The 19,431-nt window shown below is 38.2% G+C and overlaps 1 protein-coding gene across 3 annotated transcripts in view; it reads left to right on the top strand.

The window, feature by feature from the left end:
• The window catches only part of PCCA (propionyl-CoA carboxylase subunit alpha), a 475,583-nt gene that overhangs the window by 206,487 nt on the left and 249,665 nt on the right, over positions 1–19,431 (top strand). For all 3 annotated transcript variants that reach the window (XM_090022723.1, XM_090022741.1, XM_090022732.1), the window contains 4 exons: positions 6,514–6,657; positions 7,835–7,909; positions 13,130–13,198; positions 14,095–14,170. In XM_090022723.1, coding sequence (XP_089878849.1) covers positions 6,514–6,657; positions 7,835–7,909; positions 13,130–13,198; positions 14,095–14,170 — 364 coding nt within the window. The remainder of the gene's footprint in view (positions 1–6,513; positions 6,658–7,834; positions 7,910–13,129; positions 13,199–14,094; positions 14,171–19,431) is intronic.

Genomic DNA, 19,431 nt, shown 5'->3' with positions numbered 1-19,431 from the left:
GGTGCTTGCACCATCCCTGCTGGGAGTCTATTCCAGAGTCTATTCATGGTCACATGAACCATGAAGAAGTTTTTCCTTGTATCCAGTTTGAAACCTTCTTCTAGGAGTTTATGACCATTGCACATGGTTTTCCCCTGGGGTGCTTTGGTGAATTGTTGTTCACCCATCCCCTGATACTCTCCCCTGATATATTTATAAGCTGCCACCAAATCCCCCAAAGTCTTCTCTTTTCTAGGCTGACCAGTCCTTTCCTCGTATGGCTTGCTCTTCAGGCCTCTAATCATACAAGTGGCTCTTCTTTGAACTCTCTCAAGTTTCTCCACAGCCTTCTTGAAGTGTGGGATCAAGACCTGGACACAATACTCCAGCTCCAGCCTCACCAATGCCGCACAGAGCAGGAGAATAACTTCCTTAGTTTTGCTTGAGTTGCATTGGTTGATGTATGCCAGTGTATTGTTTGCTCTGCTAACCGTGTATCACACTGGTGGCTCATGTTCATTTTATGATCAATTATGACCCTCAGGTCCTTTTTGGGTGTGCTGCTAGCTAGCATAGCACCATTGAGCTTGTAAGTTTGTTGCAGATTTTTTCCTCCTCTGATGCAGCACTTTACATTTCTCAGTGTTGAACAGCATCTGGTTCTGGTCCGCCCATCTAAATAATTCGTCTAGGTCTGCCTGGATTGTCAGCCTACCCCGATGCATGGCCGCACTTCCCCACAGCTTGGTGTCATTGGTGAACTTTGCCAGTATGCTTTTCACCTCCTCATCCAGATTATTGATGAAGATGTGGAAAAGCACTGGTTCCGGTACTGAACCGTGGGGGACCCCGCTGGGTACCTTCCACCAGGCTGACACAGATCTGGCTATTGGTACTCTCTGGGTCTGATCCCACATCCAGTTTCCCACTCATCCAACTGTGGAATTGTTGAGCCCATAGTCCCCTAGTTTTACCTTGAGAGCCTTTTGGGACACCAAGTAAAAGGCTTTCATAAAGTCCAAATAAATGATGACATCTCCTTTATCCAGGTGGTGAGTAACTTGGTTGTAGAAGGAGATGAGGTTAGTCAGATATGACCTACCCATGATACCATGCTGGTTGTTGTTCAGACTGTTGCCTTCTTCTAGCTTATCACACGTGGACTCCATGAGGAATTTTGGGGGGATTTTTCCTGGGATTGAGGTCAGGCTGATTGGCCTGTAGTTCCCTGGGCCCTCTCTCCTCCCCTTCTTGAAGAAGGGCGCAGCATTGGCCCTCTTCCGGTCATGTGGGACCTCTCCTGAGTGCCACGAATTCTCAAAGAGATTTGCTAGCGGTCATGCGATGACTTTGGCTAGTTCATTCAGCGCTCTCAGATGAAGTCCATCTGGTCCCACTGACTTATAGATATCCAGCCTCTCTAGCTGTTCTTTCACCAGCTCTACATTGACTGTTGGTAGGTGATCATCCCTACTGTGAATATTCTGTGTCATATTTGCATTCGGCGGACTATCACTCTTAGACTGGTGGAATACAGATGTGAAATACTCATTCAGGAGTTCAGTTTTCTACTTGGTGTCAGTGATCAGATGTCCAGATGCACTGAGCAGTGGTGCCACGTTTTCACTGATTTTCATCCTGTTACCTATGTGACTGAATTCAAATGATAGTAATAGATCCATAAATTCAAATGATCTGTGATTCAGTGATCCATTGAATTCAGATAATAGTAATAGAGGCTCTAATCCTAAATTCCCCTGACAAATACTAAAATAAAATCTAAAAGAAACAGCAACCTTTATCTTATGATAATACTGTGTAGCCTGGCAATACAAAGAATTGCCTGCATTCTCATTTACTGTGTACATCACACCAAATAATATGTTCTTATTCAGATACTTCCTGAAAGACTGTTTTTTGCCATGTGTCATGAAGGCCCAGATTTGTTCTTCTGTGAATCATGGAAGCATGTTCTAAAAGAAAACTCTTTCACTGGAGGTGCTTCATTAGTTACCTGCCCTTTTAATACTGAGGGGAGGTCTAGCTTAAGTGTCTTGGATTATCTCAGCTCTGGCAATGAAGTTATGACCATGCATAGCTATTTTCAGTATGTGGCCTAGCTCATCAGCCGCTGTAGATAGACATAGTTCTATTGAACCCATGTTGATTTAAACCATCTGATGAGCTGATCCTCACACTACTGCCCTTTAACTTAATAAGGCATTTTGAGATACATTTTGTATGAAAGGTGCCATGCGTTTTTCAGAAAAAAGCTGCATTTCAAGAAGTGTAACTAATGCTATAGATAAGACCAAGTCTCAAGAGCAAGTGCATAAAAATAGCATGAACAGTCAGGACACTTACATACATAACTCCGAAATAGAAGGCATAAGTTACTGAAAGAAAAGCACCAGTAGATTTGGTAATTATTAGTCCACAATCTGTTCTGTAAGATTGTGTTTTTGGCTAGTGAAAATATGTTATGGTATCAAGGAGACTCTACAGGGTAAGGGGTAAATCATATGATTTTTTTAAAACTGCCTTACGTCTAAAGTTTGATTGTAAAGGCACATATGACATGGTAGGAAGGAGGGCACATGCTATTTTTCTTAGCCCACTGAAATTCAGGCTTTTGTGGCTGCTGGTGTTCTGTTCAAACACTTCATTTAACTTGCTTGGAACTTCATATATTTGAACACACAGCATGGGTGTGGTGTACTAGAGAATGTTTACTGATGGGGCAAGCATCTTCTTAGAAAAAGGAAAAAGTTCATGCCCTGAAATTATGCCATTATGGGTAAGGGGAGCTACCATTAGTATTCCAGCTCTTCACTGGAATTGTTCATAAAAGTTACTGATTGTTTCTGACTGCTGTCTAGGTTCTGTTTAATTGGGTCCTAAGGGGATTGAGGTAGGTGCAGTTTGGGAGCCAGAGCAGTTGACCAGAAACTAATTTTGCCATGAGAATCCATGGTCTGCTGCTTGTTGGTTTGTAATTTTGGCCAGGACACTTTATCTCTTTGTATCTGCTTTCCCATCTGCAAACTGGCACTGTGTTGCCCCCACCTTTTCTCCCCATAGGAGTTGTGAAGTATGTCAGTGCACTTGTTGTCTCTGAGGGACAGATTGCTGTGATTCCTCCTCTTCAGCTACCTGAAAACTACTTTTCCTTTATTGCCACTGGTGGGTACAATATGCAACCTTTTGTGGAGAGAGACATAAAAATAGAAAGACTCGGTAACAACCTCAGACATCTATAAGTCCTGGAATTGGGAAATAAGTGAAACTTCTTAAGCAGATACATTTCATACTTCACTAGGTGCAAGTGAGAGCTTATTTCTCACTGTGAATAGCTTGTGGTGAAATGTGCTGTATTGACACATAAGTAAATGCAGTGTCTTGGGTGGATATATATGTTGAATGTTCATTGTTGACAAATATATTTTCTTGTCCTGCTGGTAATGAGGTCATTTGCCTCGTTATACCTATCACCTGGAGATTATTGAGGCCATATCTTATTTTACTGTTTGTGTTAAGGGCAGAGATGATGTGGTAAATAATATTTATGTGAGAGTGGGAAAATTCACACCAGTACCTCTTGCCTCATTGACTGAAGTTGCACTGGAGATATCCAAGTGTGGCCTTGGGCTAAAACAGCTGATCACTGTGAAATGTGATATAACTCCTTTCATGAGTTTATTTAAATAAGCTTTATTACAAAAAAAAAATAAAGCTTTGATTTAGCAGCCTTAATATGAGGAGGAAGTGAGGAGAGAAAGGAGTAAAATTGGTAGGGAAAAATTTAAAAAGAAGGTAAGCATATTACAAGCAGGAAATCAGAATAGAATTTTGAAAAGGGGAGGGTAAAAGTTAAATAATTTAAGGGACAAAAACAAAAAAGAGAAAATATTACATTAAAGGAGAAATTCTCTTTAAAAACAAGCTACCAAACAATAAAAACTCTTCAGTAATAATTGACAAAACAGTTGTCATTTAGTGAATAACCATACACCTGTATGAGGCTCTTCCAATACTAGGAAAAAAAAAGATATATTAGCTTTCTATTTGGTGGCCAGTTGCATAGTGTGGATCTCTCCCCAACGAAGATAGGAGACTTAAGTTCAGATACTGCAGTGGATCCTTGCAGCCTCTCAGAATTTGCAGGGTCAGGGTCATAATTTTTGTTGGACAGAATAGAGTAGTTCCATTTTATTTATAATGTACTTTTGCATTGTGTGCTTCACAATCTGAATACTGCTTTTTTTTCCCAATAAACAGAAATGCCAAATACTGAAACAAAAGGTTTTGTTAAATATTTTAAACTGAGACATTTAATTAACTTAAAATGTAGAAGATGCATCTCAATTTCCCATCTTGCCTTAGTGATTATATTTTGGAGATCTTACAGAGAGGCTTTTAATTTGATAAAAGAATATTTCATGATAAATTACTAATAACATAAAGTATCTAAATAATGCCCAGTATGTATGTATGTATAATGAGAGCTTGCTTGCCATATTGTGTTAAGAAATACCATTTTCTGTACAAACACAAAGGGAGTATTTTGAAACAACATACGATAATATTGACCAAGTCAAAGATCTTTATTGAAGGGTAGACTGAATAAATGTTTGTGAGTCTTAAGAACCAATCAACAAAAATATTTTTTCTTTCCAGAAACATTCCATCCTATTTTGATCATCAACATTAAAGCAGAAATTCACAATGAAGCTAGTGTATCTGGAATGCCAATTGTAATCCAAGAAAAATAATGATATAGTTAAGTAGCAAAAATCCCTTTGTATAAAGGAAATGTCAGATTTTAATTATTTTTGAGTATTATAATTCTAAATGTGTTCAAAAGTGGAAGGTATGTTTTTAATATTAAAATTTTTAACGGAGGAAACAAATGTTGTTACCCAAATAATTGAGACACGGTAACTAACTTTTTAAATAAAATCAAGTTTTAATAGAAATTGAATTGCTTCAATTTAACACTGCAGGGTAGATACTGAATTGTTTCATAGATTCTCCAAATACTGTTATTAAGTTTGACATACTGGAGAGTATCATATGTTAGGTAAAATCAAGATTGAATCCCAAAGGTACATCCTTAAACTGCATAATCAGATTCCCATTTCAATGTCACACTTATCCTTCAAAGAATAGGTGCTTATTTCAGTGATGATTTGTCATTAAAATTATGTCAAAACGTCTTAAAATGTTGTTGAAACTATAAACAAACTCACAGCACACACAGGGCTAATTATGGATGCCATCTGTTTATTTTTACAAAGCTATTTTTTTAAAGACCACTACATCTTCTCATTCTGATAAGACATAAGATTATTATAATGACTAAATGTTTTCATTCAATTAGTGTACTTGAAGTAAGGAAGACAACTGGTTTGTTCACTGACCTTTTCCTGTGTCATAAAATTTATGTAATATGACATCTTATGATAGAGAAACCATTGGGAAGTGGATTTCTTAAGATATTTGACTCCTACAACAAAACCATTTTATAATAAGAATGACAGTTCTGTCATCATTTTTTGCCTGAGAAGTTTTAACATCCTCAATGTGTGTACTACATGGTAATAAATTGTGTATCTTGTGTTGTGTGCATCTGGTAGGGACATAACCAGTCTTATGTTGCTTTTATTTCACAACTTGCTTCAAAATAACTAAAGTTAAAGTTTGCTGTAAAAACCAACAAGCCTCTTTAGTACATGTCTGCATATTGTATGTGGGTCTGTGTGTGTGCTTGTGCACAAATACATGCTTTAGTGTGAACAATGGGTATTCCCATGACAGCATCATCCAAAGCCGTTAGCTGCAATTTGCTGAGAGAGCAGAGTGACTCTACTGGTCCAGCCCAGCTATTGTGCATGCTAAGCATTACACAGATAAGTCTGGAGGGAAAAAAAACTGAAGGATCCATCTGCTCATTTCTGCTACACTGCGCTGATGTAAGATTACGCTAATCTGGTTACTTGTCAGGACAGGTTAGTGAAAGCAGGCGAATGGGTGAGATTTAGGGTAGACTAGTTCTATGGAAAATCATAAGCTGCTCCTGTACATGCCATGTTAAGTGTAGCAGAATAGGTTGATCATCAGCTACTTTGAAGATTTCAGTTAAAATGTGATATATTGGTAGGTTAAAAATATGAGTCCTCTTAAAAAAAACCCAAAACAACCCCCCTTAAAAAAAATATTGTAAACAAACAAAAACTAACACATTTTGCAACAACTTAAATGTTGTTAAAAGAAAAAACCTTTTCTATGTTCTCTACAGTTTTGCTTTTACGTCTTGTATTTCGTTATCATGTTTTGCTAATTTATTTAGCAAGGTGGTTATTGTTGTGCATGGGTACAGTCTTCTCTTCTCTTGTATCACGGGAAAAAACCTTAAAGTTGACAATTATTCTCTGCCCCATTTTGGCTTGTATTATTTTCATTTGTCTGTTACTTGTTTATGGTGTTTTTTGGTTGTTTTTGTTACCTACTGATTGACAGTTCTTGACCTTGCAGGTTGAACATCCCGTCACAGAATGCATTACTGGGCTGGACCTAGTCCAAGAAATGATCCGTGTTGCTAAGGGTTACCCTCTCAGGCACAAACAAGCTGATATTCCCATCAATGGCTGGGCAGTTGAATGTCGAGTTTATGCTGAGGTAAAATCAGTGGTAACGGATGGAAGACTGGGTGGTTGTTTATAGAACACGTAATACTCAGGTGTAGATGGACACCAAGGTGAGATCAAGGTTTATAACCTGAGCCTGATTGATTGTATGTAATACAGTGGAAAGAAGAGTCGTGCAGAATTTTTATTTCATATTTTAAAAGGCGAGATAAACCCCAAATTATTTCCGTATACATTTTTAGAGGAAACTAGGTCTCTTGTAGTAAGACATACAAATCGCTGTAATTTCAAAGGAAGTTTACTCTGATTTCTTAGTCACATATGAAGTTTTGGCTGTATTTTGCTTACTGTTAGACTATTAACTAGTATATCGTTTTTGCTTACTTCTATATTTTACTTGTTTCTTTTTAGCATAAAAAGATATTTGGCTAAAATATTGTAAGCCCCCAAACTTTTTATGGTACTAATCCATTTGATACTTGGTGAAGAGTTCATGAAGAAAGCTAGGTCTTTTCCAGCTACATTTGTTTCATAGGATGAACTTTGAAAGTGAATCCAGAATTTATAAGCGGTTGTTTACATTTGTGTTATGACTCCCTATAATAGCAATAAATATTCTCAAGCATGGCTAAGCCATGGTATCTAAACACAGAATCTGTTTTGTCACAAGTATGTTGTCCATTTGCTACAGAATTCAATACCTTGGTAAGTCTGCAGTGATATTGTATTATAGAGAGATTTGGAAAGAAACGAAAGTAATTTGACTTTCACAGGGCATTGGGTACTTGTGAGAGCTGCCCTTTATATCTTTAAAGATCTACTTCCTGCCCTCCTAATTCTGCTCCTATTTCTCTGTATCCCCTCTCAAACCAAAAAAACGAGTAATGAGGATAGAGAATGAAGATTCAGTATTTTTTTATATCTTAATGAAATAGTTTGAGTATTTATGAGGTAGGACTACTTTTTTCCTGATTTAATATCTGTACTACAGGATATGAAATTTAAAAGGAAAATTTCCAGTTTGTTGTTGGAAAAAAGAAAAGCATAGCTTAAAATAAGGGATTTTGAAAATAAAATAAATCAATCTTAAGCAGAAATGGTAAAAGCTATTTATTTTGCAACTATTTAATATTTTTCTGTGCGTTTATCTCTCCTTGTGTGCCCATCTCTGTAAATTAATTTTTTCTTATGTTTGAACTTTATTTAAGGATCCCTATAAATCTTTTGGCCTGCCGTCTATTGGTAAACTGTCGCAGTACCGAGAACCATTGGATGTGCCCAATGTAAGTAATAGGGTCTGAGTTTTCATACATACACAGCACTATGGAGCCCATATCCTTTGTTGGGAGTTTTAGCTGCTTGGCAACTTTCAAAATTGGGCTCCTAGCTCTTATTTTTTGTTGATATCACTTTTAAGGAGCTCATGCTATTCATTTCTGCTCATTTATATTAAGGTACAAAAAATACAGTGCTAAATTTGATATGAACATTTTATCCCAAATACGCATAAAACTAAACTACAAAATGTTGTTCTGTTGAAGTATTCTTGGATTTTCTCTCTTGAAGTGTAATCCTTTCAAACAAGGCTTAGATTTAAATATCCTGTAGAGCAAATAGAATAATCAAATGTTGAATGAACTCTTTAACTGCAAAGAACTGTAGACTATACTGGAGAAGACAGAGAAACTCTACTACTTGTTCTGCTTCATGGCCTTTAAAGAGCAAATGCTATTTGCTACAGTTGAAGAAAAGTGATTATTATACATTGCACTGTGTAGTCTAACTATGCAGAATGGCTGTTTAACAAACAGTTTTGTGCTGCATGAAAAGAACAAGGACATCGCCCTTCTGTATAATCAAGGTAGTCAACGTAATAAGTGCATATATATATGACACTGTGTCGGCTAGTGGAATGACAAGGCTGTACCATCTGTGAATATGATTTATTCTGATTACTTGCATGGAAAATAGTGCAGGATTACAGGAGGAATCCTAAATTTGGTGATGTTATTGGATATATGATTTATTTCACTTCTTAAATTGTTTTTGCTCATATGCTTTCTAAAGGGACCTGACCCTTTCTGGTTGCCAAGGCTTCATGCTGTGTTCAAAGCCTGAAAGCAGAAAAAAATGTAAAGGCTTAACAGGCATTATGTGACATTAAGTAGAAGATAAGAAAAATGAGTATCATAGGATGTATCCAAACTTTTTTAATGAAACAAGGACTGTATTAAATAAGAATTTATAATGATTACTCTAGTGGTTGTTAGAAGTTTTCACCATGTTGTAATAGCTAACAGGATGTCAAACATTTTGCCCTTGCAAGTTTTTGCAATTTGCAATTTTCCAAACGTGAGACCTGTTGAAAGTACAAGTGATAATGGACAAACTCTACCCCCTACAGTCTTTGTCCCACCAAATCTTTCTTCAATTAATGCTACAGCAGGAGTTTTATGTAATAACATTTGCGCTTGTGAGCCATCCATACAAAGAAAAAACAATTAAAATGCCTTAAATGTTCTGCTTACTGCTGTTATTTGCTTGTGTGAATGTTGCATGTCAGCTAAATGGACCACGGAATAGATAAAGTGATTGGGTGCAAGAGAGTGCACACTAAGCTTTGTCTATCATTATTGCTGGGAGCAATCAAATTGATGCCAGCAGGACAGTAGACGCGTTGACAGCTGTAATTATGTATCTCCATGGTGATCACTTTTGGCCTGTCATGGAGGCCCACGAGTCCCCTCCCTTGCAAGCATTTAATCAGATTGGGCTGTCACTTGTCAGGTAGACAGGGCGGGCTGGGAGTTGTGCTTAGGGGGAGAGGTGAATTGAAAATGAAGGGTGGGAGATGCCTGATAGCTTCACGTGGCCCATCATAGTACTGAAGAAAGAAATTTTAATTATGCTGGAGGCTTCAGAGCAATGGTTTGAGGAGCTCATACAGAGTGGCTGTGCTGTTTTCTTTCTGTTTACTCCTATTGTCTTATTAAAATTAGAACAGCTATTTTCATTAGAAAACCATATTTTGGCTGTTTCTTCTTTTATAAGAACAGATAATCTTCAATATCCAAAATTTATTTGCCTTCTGACAGTGCAGCTGATTTAAGAGCAAAAATTGATTTTACTGAAAAAATTGAATATTTCATTGAAGCTGTTGGTCTCTTTTCATTTCTTTAATAAACACTTGTTTTCAGAATTTAATAAGTTGTCTGTAAAAATTGGCCCCGAGCTGAAATTTGGCATAATAGTCTCAGCCTAGGAATAGAGCTTTCCAAATAAGAGTTAAATTGGTTTGTCTATTTTTGTTTTCAGGTTAGAGGAGGTAAGTTTTTCAGTGACATAAATGTGTTTGGGGATGAGAACTTAAGGAGATTAAAAAAACAGGGGCCATGGACGCACCAACGTTTATTTTATGGTGTACACTAAAAATTAATCTATCGGCTTTAATATATTTTTAAAAATTTGCATCTGTTAGTTTAGAATGTGATTATTAGTGTATATGTAGGCTTAAAAATGATAATGATGCTAAAAAGAGGTAGTTGTAAAAAAGCAAGTATCAAGACAGCAAGTATACAAATTTATGCACCTGGCATAGACCTGAAGAGTCAGCACCATTCTTGGCTAATAGGATCAACAATCAATTCTCTTATGCTCCCTAAGATTGGTCCCTTAAGCCTTGATACTGTTTAAAACAAACAACTCCCCTCCCCACAAACCTCCCCCTCCCCCCCCAAAAAATGTGCTTGATCAGAGGCCTATGTTCATAAAGCAGTGGGAGCTCATGGACCTGCAGCTTATTGTAGGATTGGAAATAATAGGTTTTTTTCAGAGCACCTAACACCGTAGCATAATAATGCACAATGGCACCAGAGCACAGCACTATTATAGCTGTTTTGGTTTATAACACCATTGATTTGGGGGCTAGTAAAAGATCTTGAACTGTAGATTCTGTTCAGTTTTTGTTTTTTGTTTGGACAAGGAAACATATTAAGTAAAAGAATGCGGATGCTCTATTATCTGTCAATCTTAAATGTATTACAGGAAAAATCTGAATTAAGCTTATTCTTTTATCCAATTTTCACTAAGTTTGGTTACCCTTTATTTGGTAAGTTAGCCACTGTTATTGTACTTCTGAAAAACCTACGTGCAACAAGGATAACTGAAATTGTAAATATATTTCTTTTCTCAAGTAGGTTTGTTGTTTTCATTTAATTTGCCTGCTTTTGTTTTATGAAGGTTACATTTTGGAAGGAATAGTAACTTTTATTATTTATAATGGGACCTCAGATAATTTGCATAATTTTATGAAATTATACAGTAATTTTTAAAGAACTTACTATTTTTGCACTTAGTGTTCTTTCAGTATACTGCCCTTTTAAATGTAGTATAGAATATGTGTATACATATTGTGTCTATACACATGGCATGTGTATTGATCGTACCTAATTTTATATGTGTGTGTGTGTGTGTGTGTGTGTGTGTGTGTGTATACACACACCTTCATTTATACTCTAACACCACATGGCATTTATCTATCACTTGTCATTTCCAAAACACCATAGAGATATCAAGTAATTAATACTTACAGTAGTCTTGTGAGATAGATAGATATATGTAATTAATACTTATAGCTAGATATCTATCTATCTATCTCACAAGACTACTGTAAGTATTAATTACTTGATATCTCTATGGTGTTTTGGAAATGACAAGTGATAGATAAATGCCATGTGGTGTTAGAGTATAAATGAAGGTGTATACATTTCTATTGTTTACGTGTCTATATATACTGTACAGACAAGCAATGTACCATGTACAACAAATGTGTACTGTAAGAGGAACTTAATTCTCTCTTATCTGAATGTGTGACTGTATTCACTTAGCTATATAGATATCTATATATAGATATAGATCTATCTGTGCGTGTGCGTGTGTGTGTGTGTGTTAAAGGAAGCTCCAAGCATGGGAATCAGGAAGTAATTTGCTTGTTTCTGTGTTACCTTGCTTTGCCTAAATTACTTTCTCATCTGTAAAATGGGGATAATAATGTCCTTCCTCCCTCAGAGTTGTGCTAAGAGGCCTAATTCATTGCATCTGAAACACCTTGAGGTTTGTTGTAATAAATGTTCTATAGAATTGCAGCGGCAAATGTTTTAGACATACAGGAATGTTTATATAATTAGAATATTTAAAAGTATATTATATTATGTAATAAAACCCTGCCAGAATGAAGTTTGCATTGAAGAAACAGAATAAACCTATTTAGAGTATCTTTTATGTCATTTGGATAATAAAGTCATCATCATGCCCTCATGTGGATTCTGTAGACAAGAGGTTCTACATATGGTCCCTTGATAATTGCCTAAATTAAAATATTAAAGGCCTAACAGACGTTGTGTTGACCTTTTTCTGCCTTGCTGCAGACAGATGAGCTGCAGTTTATTAGAAAGGTTGCTTCCCACAGGTGAAGATTTAAGTGAGTTTCTAGGCTGCTTCTCTCCCACCTTTTTTACAATGTAGCATATCAAAGTCCTACTGTTCCAATAGTTTTGATCAGATTCCTGTATCCTGAAGATGTGGGATGCATTTATCACTCTTGAATTACTTGGATTAGGGTTTTTTTTAAATGCTTCAAATTCCAAGGCTCAACAGCAACAATTTAATAAATATTTATTTCCCAGAAATTGCTCATTTTAAAAGTTTTAGATGGCTAACCTCAATGCCACACTGATGAAATCAAACTGAGAGATGAAAACACGAATCAGCAATATAGTAACTTGTTGGTTGGTTAACAGCAATCAGTTTCTTCAAAAGAATTTTTTGAACTTGTGCTGGTTTTTTCCATGGAATTTGCAGAATCAGATCTTTAATTGGGACAGTGTCCTTACAAAGCAAAGCCATGGAAAAAGCTGTGTAAACATTAAAACCTCATGGGAAAAGCAGCAACAGAAAAAAATGTTTTACAGTGGAGAGGGTGAGGCAGAAATGGAAAGTGTTACTGACATGAAAGCCACAAGACCAGTATTCCTATAGAGCTGATAAGCAGAGTTCCAAAGTTCCTGCAACTTAGTTATGTCCCCCCTGGAACCCTCAAAAGGGTGAGAAGGGGCTACAAGGAATGTGATTGCACACAGAAAGGATGTGATTACAAGGGGTATCTTTCATGCCAGGTGGCAGTTGGAGGACTAATTACAACTGTATTTTATTACAATGATCAAGTCAGAGTTGGAAGTATTAGGAGTTCAAATTTAGAGTTGTATAACATGATATAAATTACTAAGTTTAAGTTTGCATTTGTATTTTCTTTGAAGGAGTACAAAAACATTTGACATACAAGAGAGATGGTGTTTCAGCTTTCTGTGAAAAAGAATGTTGTAATTTATCTTGTGAGATTTGTCATGTTTAAAAGTGCCAGATATATTTTCTGTCTGAGGCCAAAATACAGAATGTGGTGTTCTTCAGTGTAAAATTGTTAAATTATTTTTGTGCTTTTTTTGAAGGTACGTGTTGACAGCGGCATACAGCAAGGAAGTGATATTAGCATTTATTATGATCCTATGATCTCAAAAGTAAGTTGATTGTTTTTATTATGTTCAAAAAATATAAAATACTTATTTTAGATGTACCTTTTTAAATGAAACAATTTTTTATGTTTCATGATGAGCCAGTATTTCAAAGCTGCTGGAAATGATATGCCTAGAGGGAACATGAAAGAGTTTAGAAGCGGGTGGGTGAAAGAGGAAACTTAATACATCAGATCTAAATAGAAATTCATTTACCCTTTGACATGTTTTCCATGATTATTCTTTCTATGTTTTCTGATTACCAAAAGCATTTTAGTTTAAACAAGGGCCTGCAGTCTTAGACTTACGTGTTTTTAGTAGTTTTTTCTGTTGCGTCTTCTGATGAACTTTCAGGTCTGTAATCCCCAACAAAATATCTGTGTTAATTAGGAGTTAAGGTTGAGAGTACCTATAATTTATTTAGTGGTATTAGGAAATTATATTTAGTGTGTTGGACAGTAAAAACTTCTGGAGAAACCAAACATTTGTAAGGATGGAAATTAATTATGGGATGGAAGTCAACTTATGGGAGAACCAAACATTTATAAAGATGAAAATTACAGCCAGAGTTCTTGTTACTTACTTGAACATGTGTTTCTCTAAAAAGAACAGAAATCTGGGTCTAGGTACTTCTGAGCTGGACAAGAAAGACAAACAACCCCCCCAAGACAAACAAACAAACCCCCCTTGTCGTCTCCTCTGAATCCAAGAGGTCTTTTCCTGGTATTATTTTGGGGAGGAGTTGAAAGGAAAGGCATAGTAATAGGTGTGATTTCTGTAAGTGAAAAACCTGTATGTGAGACTGGTGATTTTTTTCCCCTCAAGAAATCTATCCAAATAAGTAGGGAGGAAAAGAAAAACAATCTAATTCTTGTAGTTAACTTAAATGCTTTTGTTTTTAGCTAGTTACTTATGGCTCTAATAGAGCTGAAGCATTGCAAAGAATGGAAGAGGCGCTGGACAATTACGTAATTCGAGGTAACTAGAGAAATTTGGGTTCCTAGTGTGATGGCTAAAGGTGTTTTTTTTGGGTTTTGTTTTTATTTTTGATCCCAGCTCTCCTGAGGGCTGGACAGTGGAGTGCCAGGAGTGGTAGAGAAAAGAGCTGGAACTGCAGCACAGATTGTCTAAGGGTGTGCACACATGAACAAATTATACAGTTAATGAGGAGAGGAACACCTTACCTTAAATCATATAATCTACACCGTTTCATAGGCAGGCTTGCCAAGGCTTGGACAGGCTTGCAAGGTGGGCAGAACTCAACTTGATATTGTTCAATGTGGAGAAATGTAAAGTGCTCCATCTGGAGAGAAATAATCCACAACACACTTGTAGTCTTGGTGGTGCAATGCTTGCCAGCACCACAGCTGAACAAGGTCTGGGCATTGTGATAGACAACAAAATAAACATGAGCCACCAATGTGATGCTGCATCTGCCAGAGCTAATCAAACACTGGCATGCATCTACTGAGGAATCTCGAGCAGGGCTAAGGGTGTCATCTTCCCACTCTGCTCAGCCTTGGTGAGACTGCAGCTGGAGTACTGCGTCCAGTTCTGGGCACGGCACTTCAGGAAGGATGTGGGAAAGCTCAAGAGAGTCCAAAAGAGGGCCATGTGCATGATTAGAGGTCTTGAGACCAGGTCATGTGGGGAGAGGCTGAAAGACTTGAGACTGTTCAGCCTGGAGAAGAGAAGACTCAAAGGGGACTTGATGGTAGCTTATAAGTAAATTAGGGGTGTACATCAGGGCTTGGAGGAGCATCTGTTCACCAAGGCCTTCCAGGGGAGGACAAGAAATAATGGGTACAAACTGATTGAAGATTGCTTCAGGCTAGACATAAGACAAACTTCTTTACAAGTTGAGTGCTGAGCATTTAGAAGAGGCTCCCCCCGGAGGTGGTACAATCATTGACCCTGGCAATCTTCAAAAATCATCTTGATACCCATCTTGCTGTGCTCATCAGATCCCAGGAGTATTTCCTGCTGAAGTACAAGGGGGCTGGACCTGATGATCTGTAAGGTCCCTTCCAGCCCCCTAACAACTATGAAATTATGTCTGGTTTGTTGTCTGGTAAGAGAAAGCTAAACTTGGGCAGTTTACCCTTGAATGAAACAGTTTCCTAAATGACTGTGTTACAAATGATTATCTAATATTTTATGCATACAATACAGTCCTAGTAAGGGTTGAGGGGAGAAGCCCAGCATTCATTCTTCCTAGCATCATACTATCTTTACAGGCTACAGAGCAATGCTCTTGCCTGCTTGCTTCCTCACCTGGCTTCAAGGCTCTTGCATTCCATTCTGCCCAGTGGCCCAGCTTTTTCAAAACGTAGGCTGGAGAATGCTGTCTCCTAGTCTATTTTGTAGTGTGCTGGTTAAGGCTTCTTTGCATCAGGTGGGCATACATCATACCATTTTTACTTGATTCTAAGACCAGGTTCCCCCTGTTTAACATGGGGAGGAACCCCCGTCTTATAATTGAGTGGCAGGGGGCAGGAAGCTGCTGAGGCTTGGGCTCTAGCTTTGATCTGGCGTTGGGGTTGTAGCTGCAGCTGCTACCTGTTCCCCCTTTCCCCCTCCAAACCCCACTGCCTCTGTACCCCACCATCTCCCCACTGCAGCCTCTTCTCCCCATATCCCCCTATGCAGTGTTGCCAGCCTTGACCATTTTCAAGGGGCCTAGGGCAAGGTGCAGAATTATGGCTTAGTAGAAGGCCCCAAGCCTGTTTCTGACTGACTCTAATGTGAACCTTTGTAGATGTGACAACTACTTTGGTCAACAAAGTAAAGGAAGCCATCCACATGTCTAACTAAACCAGTAATGATACACAGTTAAACAAAGCACAAGGCCTGGGAAGCTACATTATCAGGGAAGACCATACATTAAATAATACAAATACTGTATCATAACTTTATCTTAAAATATTAATAGCACTAATAAATAATAGTGTTAATGATGTAGCTGAAAGTATTAGATGTTACTTTGCTATAACAGATGTTAAGATGCTTAGATAATTTGTAAAAACAAAATGGCATTGTCAGAGAAGACCATAAAATAATGTAAAGAAGAAACAGGATAGTGTTGAACAGCATTCTATGATGGTAAAGGAAAAGAGAGAAAAAACTCTCCCTTTTTATTTTCCTAAGGATATAAATCCCAACTAACTGACATCTTCCAAGTCCACAAGAGATCTGGTTCAGTCCAGTTCCAAAAGTTTGAGTGAAACAAAGAAATGTAAATAAACCCAATCAGAGATCATTTATTAGAATATTAGAATCAGCCATCTATAAATATGGAGTATAGGTTGGGGGGAATATTGGAGAACTCAGCAAATTCAAAGAAGACCTGCTGCCAACCTGTGTGCCACTCTTCTCTCACCTCCTGAGTCTCCCCAGCCAGTGTTGGTGAGAATCTATGTTGTGATGTCACAGGTAGTCAGATGTTTGTTTTTGTGCTTTAAAGTGCAAACAAATAAAAAGGTCAGGCTGTAGATCTTTTCTATCTCTTTTATCAGTAGTCAACCTACAAGGTTACCTGTAACCTAGGTAAGATCAGCCCATGGGCGACTGGTGCCTCCTGACTTTGGAGGGGCAACAGGAGGGCACGACTGTGGGGGAGTCCCCCAGCAGTCAGCCAGTGGTGGAGCCAAATTTGGGGGGGCACGAGCACTCTCTGTGCCCCCCTACCAGCTGGAGTGCTTGCTGTTGGGGGCGGGCACCAGTGCTCTCAGGTGGGGCACATATCTCCCCATGCCCCCCTATATATCAGCCTCTGCTCCCTGCCTACCCCTCTCCCCCTCCCCTGTACCGTTGCTCAGCACCAACAGGCTCCATGCAAGCTGCAGCCTCAGGTATTGAGCACACCCTCAGCCCTGCCTGAAGCAGCAGTGCGCAGCCTGCGGGGCTACAGGGGCTGGGCTGGGGCTGTGCTCTGTGCCCCAGGCTAGAATGGGGATGGGGCCTGCCAGCATGGAGCAGAAGCTGGGGGAAAGCAGGGGCAGAGGCTGTGGGAAGCAGGGACCCAAGCCTGTTGGGGAGCAGATAGGGGCAGAAGTAGGGGAGGGGCAGGCACAAGCAGGGGGCAAACTGCTTGACTTCCCTGTACCACCTGCTTCCCTACTGCCTGCCTCCCCTCCTCCCCCCATTCCTGCAGCAGTGGGAGGAATGAATTAAAGACTATCCTCCAATAATTAGATTCTGCACATGGAAATACATTTTTAAATAAATAAATTCAGGGTCATCTTTGATTAAATATAGTAATTGATACTATTTTATACAAAAGGTGGGTTTCAGCAGCAGTAATGGTTATTGGTATTTATTGGGTGTTGTGCTGAGTTCAGTGGTGTTACCATGATTTAGGGTTGCTTTTAATAGGTCAATTCATCTGCAGACTTTAAATGTAGGCACTTCCCCAGCAGCAATCTGAACTGCAGCAGAGTTTACATATAAGTTAGTTACATGCTCCAAGTAGATCATTTCTGAGCATGTGCAGAGGTCAGAGGTCCAAGTCTAGATGTTTTAAGAGAGGCATTGAATAAACTAAGGTGTTTAATGTGGTTTGTGGCCACTCACTAGGGCCAAATGAATATGAATTTTTCTTAGTTTTCTTGCAATAATTGCCAGTTAACTCAGAAATGTAGATACAGACAAGGAGTTTTTGTAATCTCTATGTTCTCCACCTGCATTAGTTAATAGAACATTTTTATTATTCATGATATCATAGTCTCTTCTAACTTTCTGCACAATTTTTTTTAGGAAGGAAAATTTCTGTATATTTCTGTAAACTCATCAAAATAAAGTCAAAATTAAGAGAGACAGCAACCATTTTTTTTTGCAGGAGTAAGGAAATATAAACCAAAATTAAACAAACTGTCTATTATGCCAATTTGGAGAAGTAATCGATTTTACAGCATTGAATTAACTAGCTCTCAAGGACACTCATTTTATTTTACAAATATTTGGGAGTTCTGTTTTTATTCTATTTTGGAGAGACCAGAGGTTCTTACCCTTTTTAGATGCCACACACCCCTCTAGAACTTTTGTGAATTGAGCATCTCCCCATTTCAAAAAACAGCTTTATTACCTTCTTGCTCAGGGTTTGGGTGAGGGAATGGGGGGAGGAACATCTGTGTATGCTTATCCTTTTGCACAGGAGCTGGTCAGTGTGTGGGGGAGGGAGGAAGACCAGCTGGGCAGAGATGTGCCTGCACTTACCTCCTTGCTCCCCATGCCACCTTTCAAAGGGTCTCGTGACAGTCAGGTTGTGAATCATTGGGTTTGACAGGGATATATTTGGTAGCCTTGTTGGTTTGAGACAAAAAGAAATGCAAAACTCTAGGACTCTTGGTTCAGAGATGATACTTCTTATTAGACCAACTAATAAATCACAAAAAAGTTATCTTTTTCTGCAAACTTTCAGGCATACATGCCCTTTCTCAGGCTCAGGGAAAATTAAAGATGGTAAAAAGTTTATTTTCTACCTATAGGGACTTTTTCCCCCTCTGAGCCTGAGGAAGAGTGTGTGTTCTCTGAAAGCTTGCAGAAAAAGATAATTTTTTTGTGATTTCTTAGTTGGTCTAATGAAAGAGATCATCTCTGAACCAGGAGTTCTAGAGTTTTGCATTTGGGTTAGACAGTGCATTCATATGCACACACTCTGAATGCAAATCTTGGGACTCTTGAAGTTGGTAGGAAAAGTTTTGGATGTGGAACCAAAAATTTGGCCAAATATAGCACATTATTTGTTAATGCTTTCATACTGTGTTTAGCAAATTGTTAAAAATACAGCAACACAGATCTTAGGCTTTCATTTTAGATGGTGTAAGCAGTTTCAATAGCATTGGATTTATATCAGTGTAATGATGCATCCTGGCACAGATAACATAAGAGATCATAAAACATCCCTTCAGGTCAGTTTTTAACGTAAATCAATAAAACATAGCAGTGTCACGGTGGTGGACTTCAAAACTAAGGGTTAAGCAGGAACTGCCACAATTTTTGGCATTAGATTCTTTTATTTGCTTGGTGCACAATCTGAAATAAAAGATATGATATAAAATAAATGGTTTTGTACATTGGTGAAAACTGTAATGTATATGTGGTCCAGGGGTGGGGGGCATTTTAATTAGAGCAGCTCCTGGGAGCCACTGTAATTAAAACAACTGCAGTATCTTGTGTATTTAGCATCCCACATTTCAAAATGGTGACAGGCATGTTTTAACTAAAGCGTGTTCAATGAG

This window comes from Crocodylus siamensis, chromosome 1, assembly GCF_052110815.1.
Source record: "Crocodylus siamensis isolate JL-2025a chromosome 1, ASM5211081v1, whole genome shotgun sequence".
NCBI classification, from domain to species: domain Eukaryota; kingdom Metazoa; phylum Chordata; order Crocodylia; family Crocodylidae; genus Crocodylus; species Crocodylus siamensis.
This window is presented reverse-complemented; position numbering and strand designations above follow the sequence as displayed.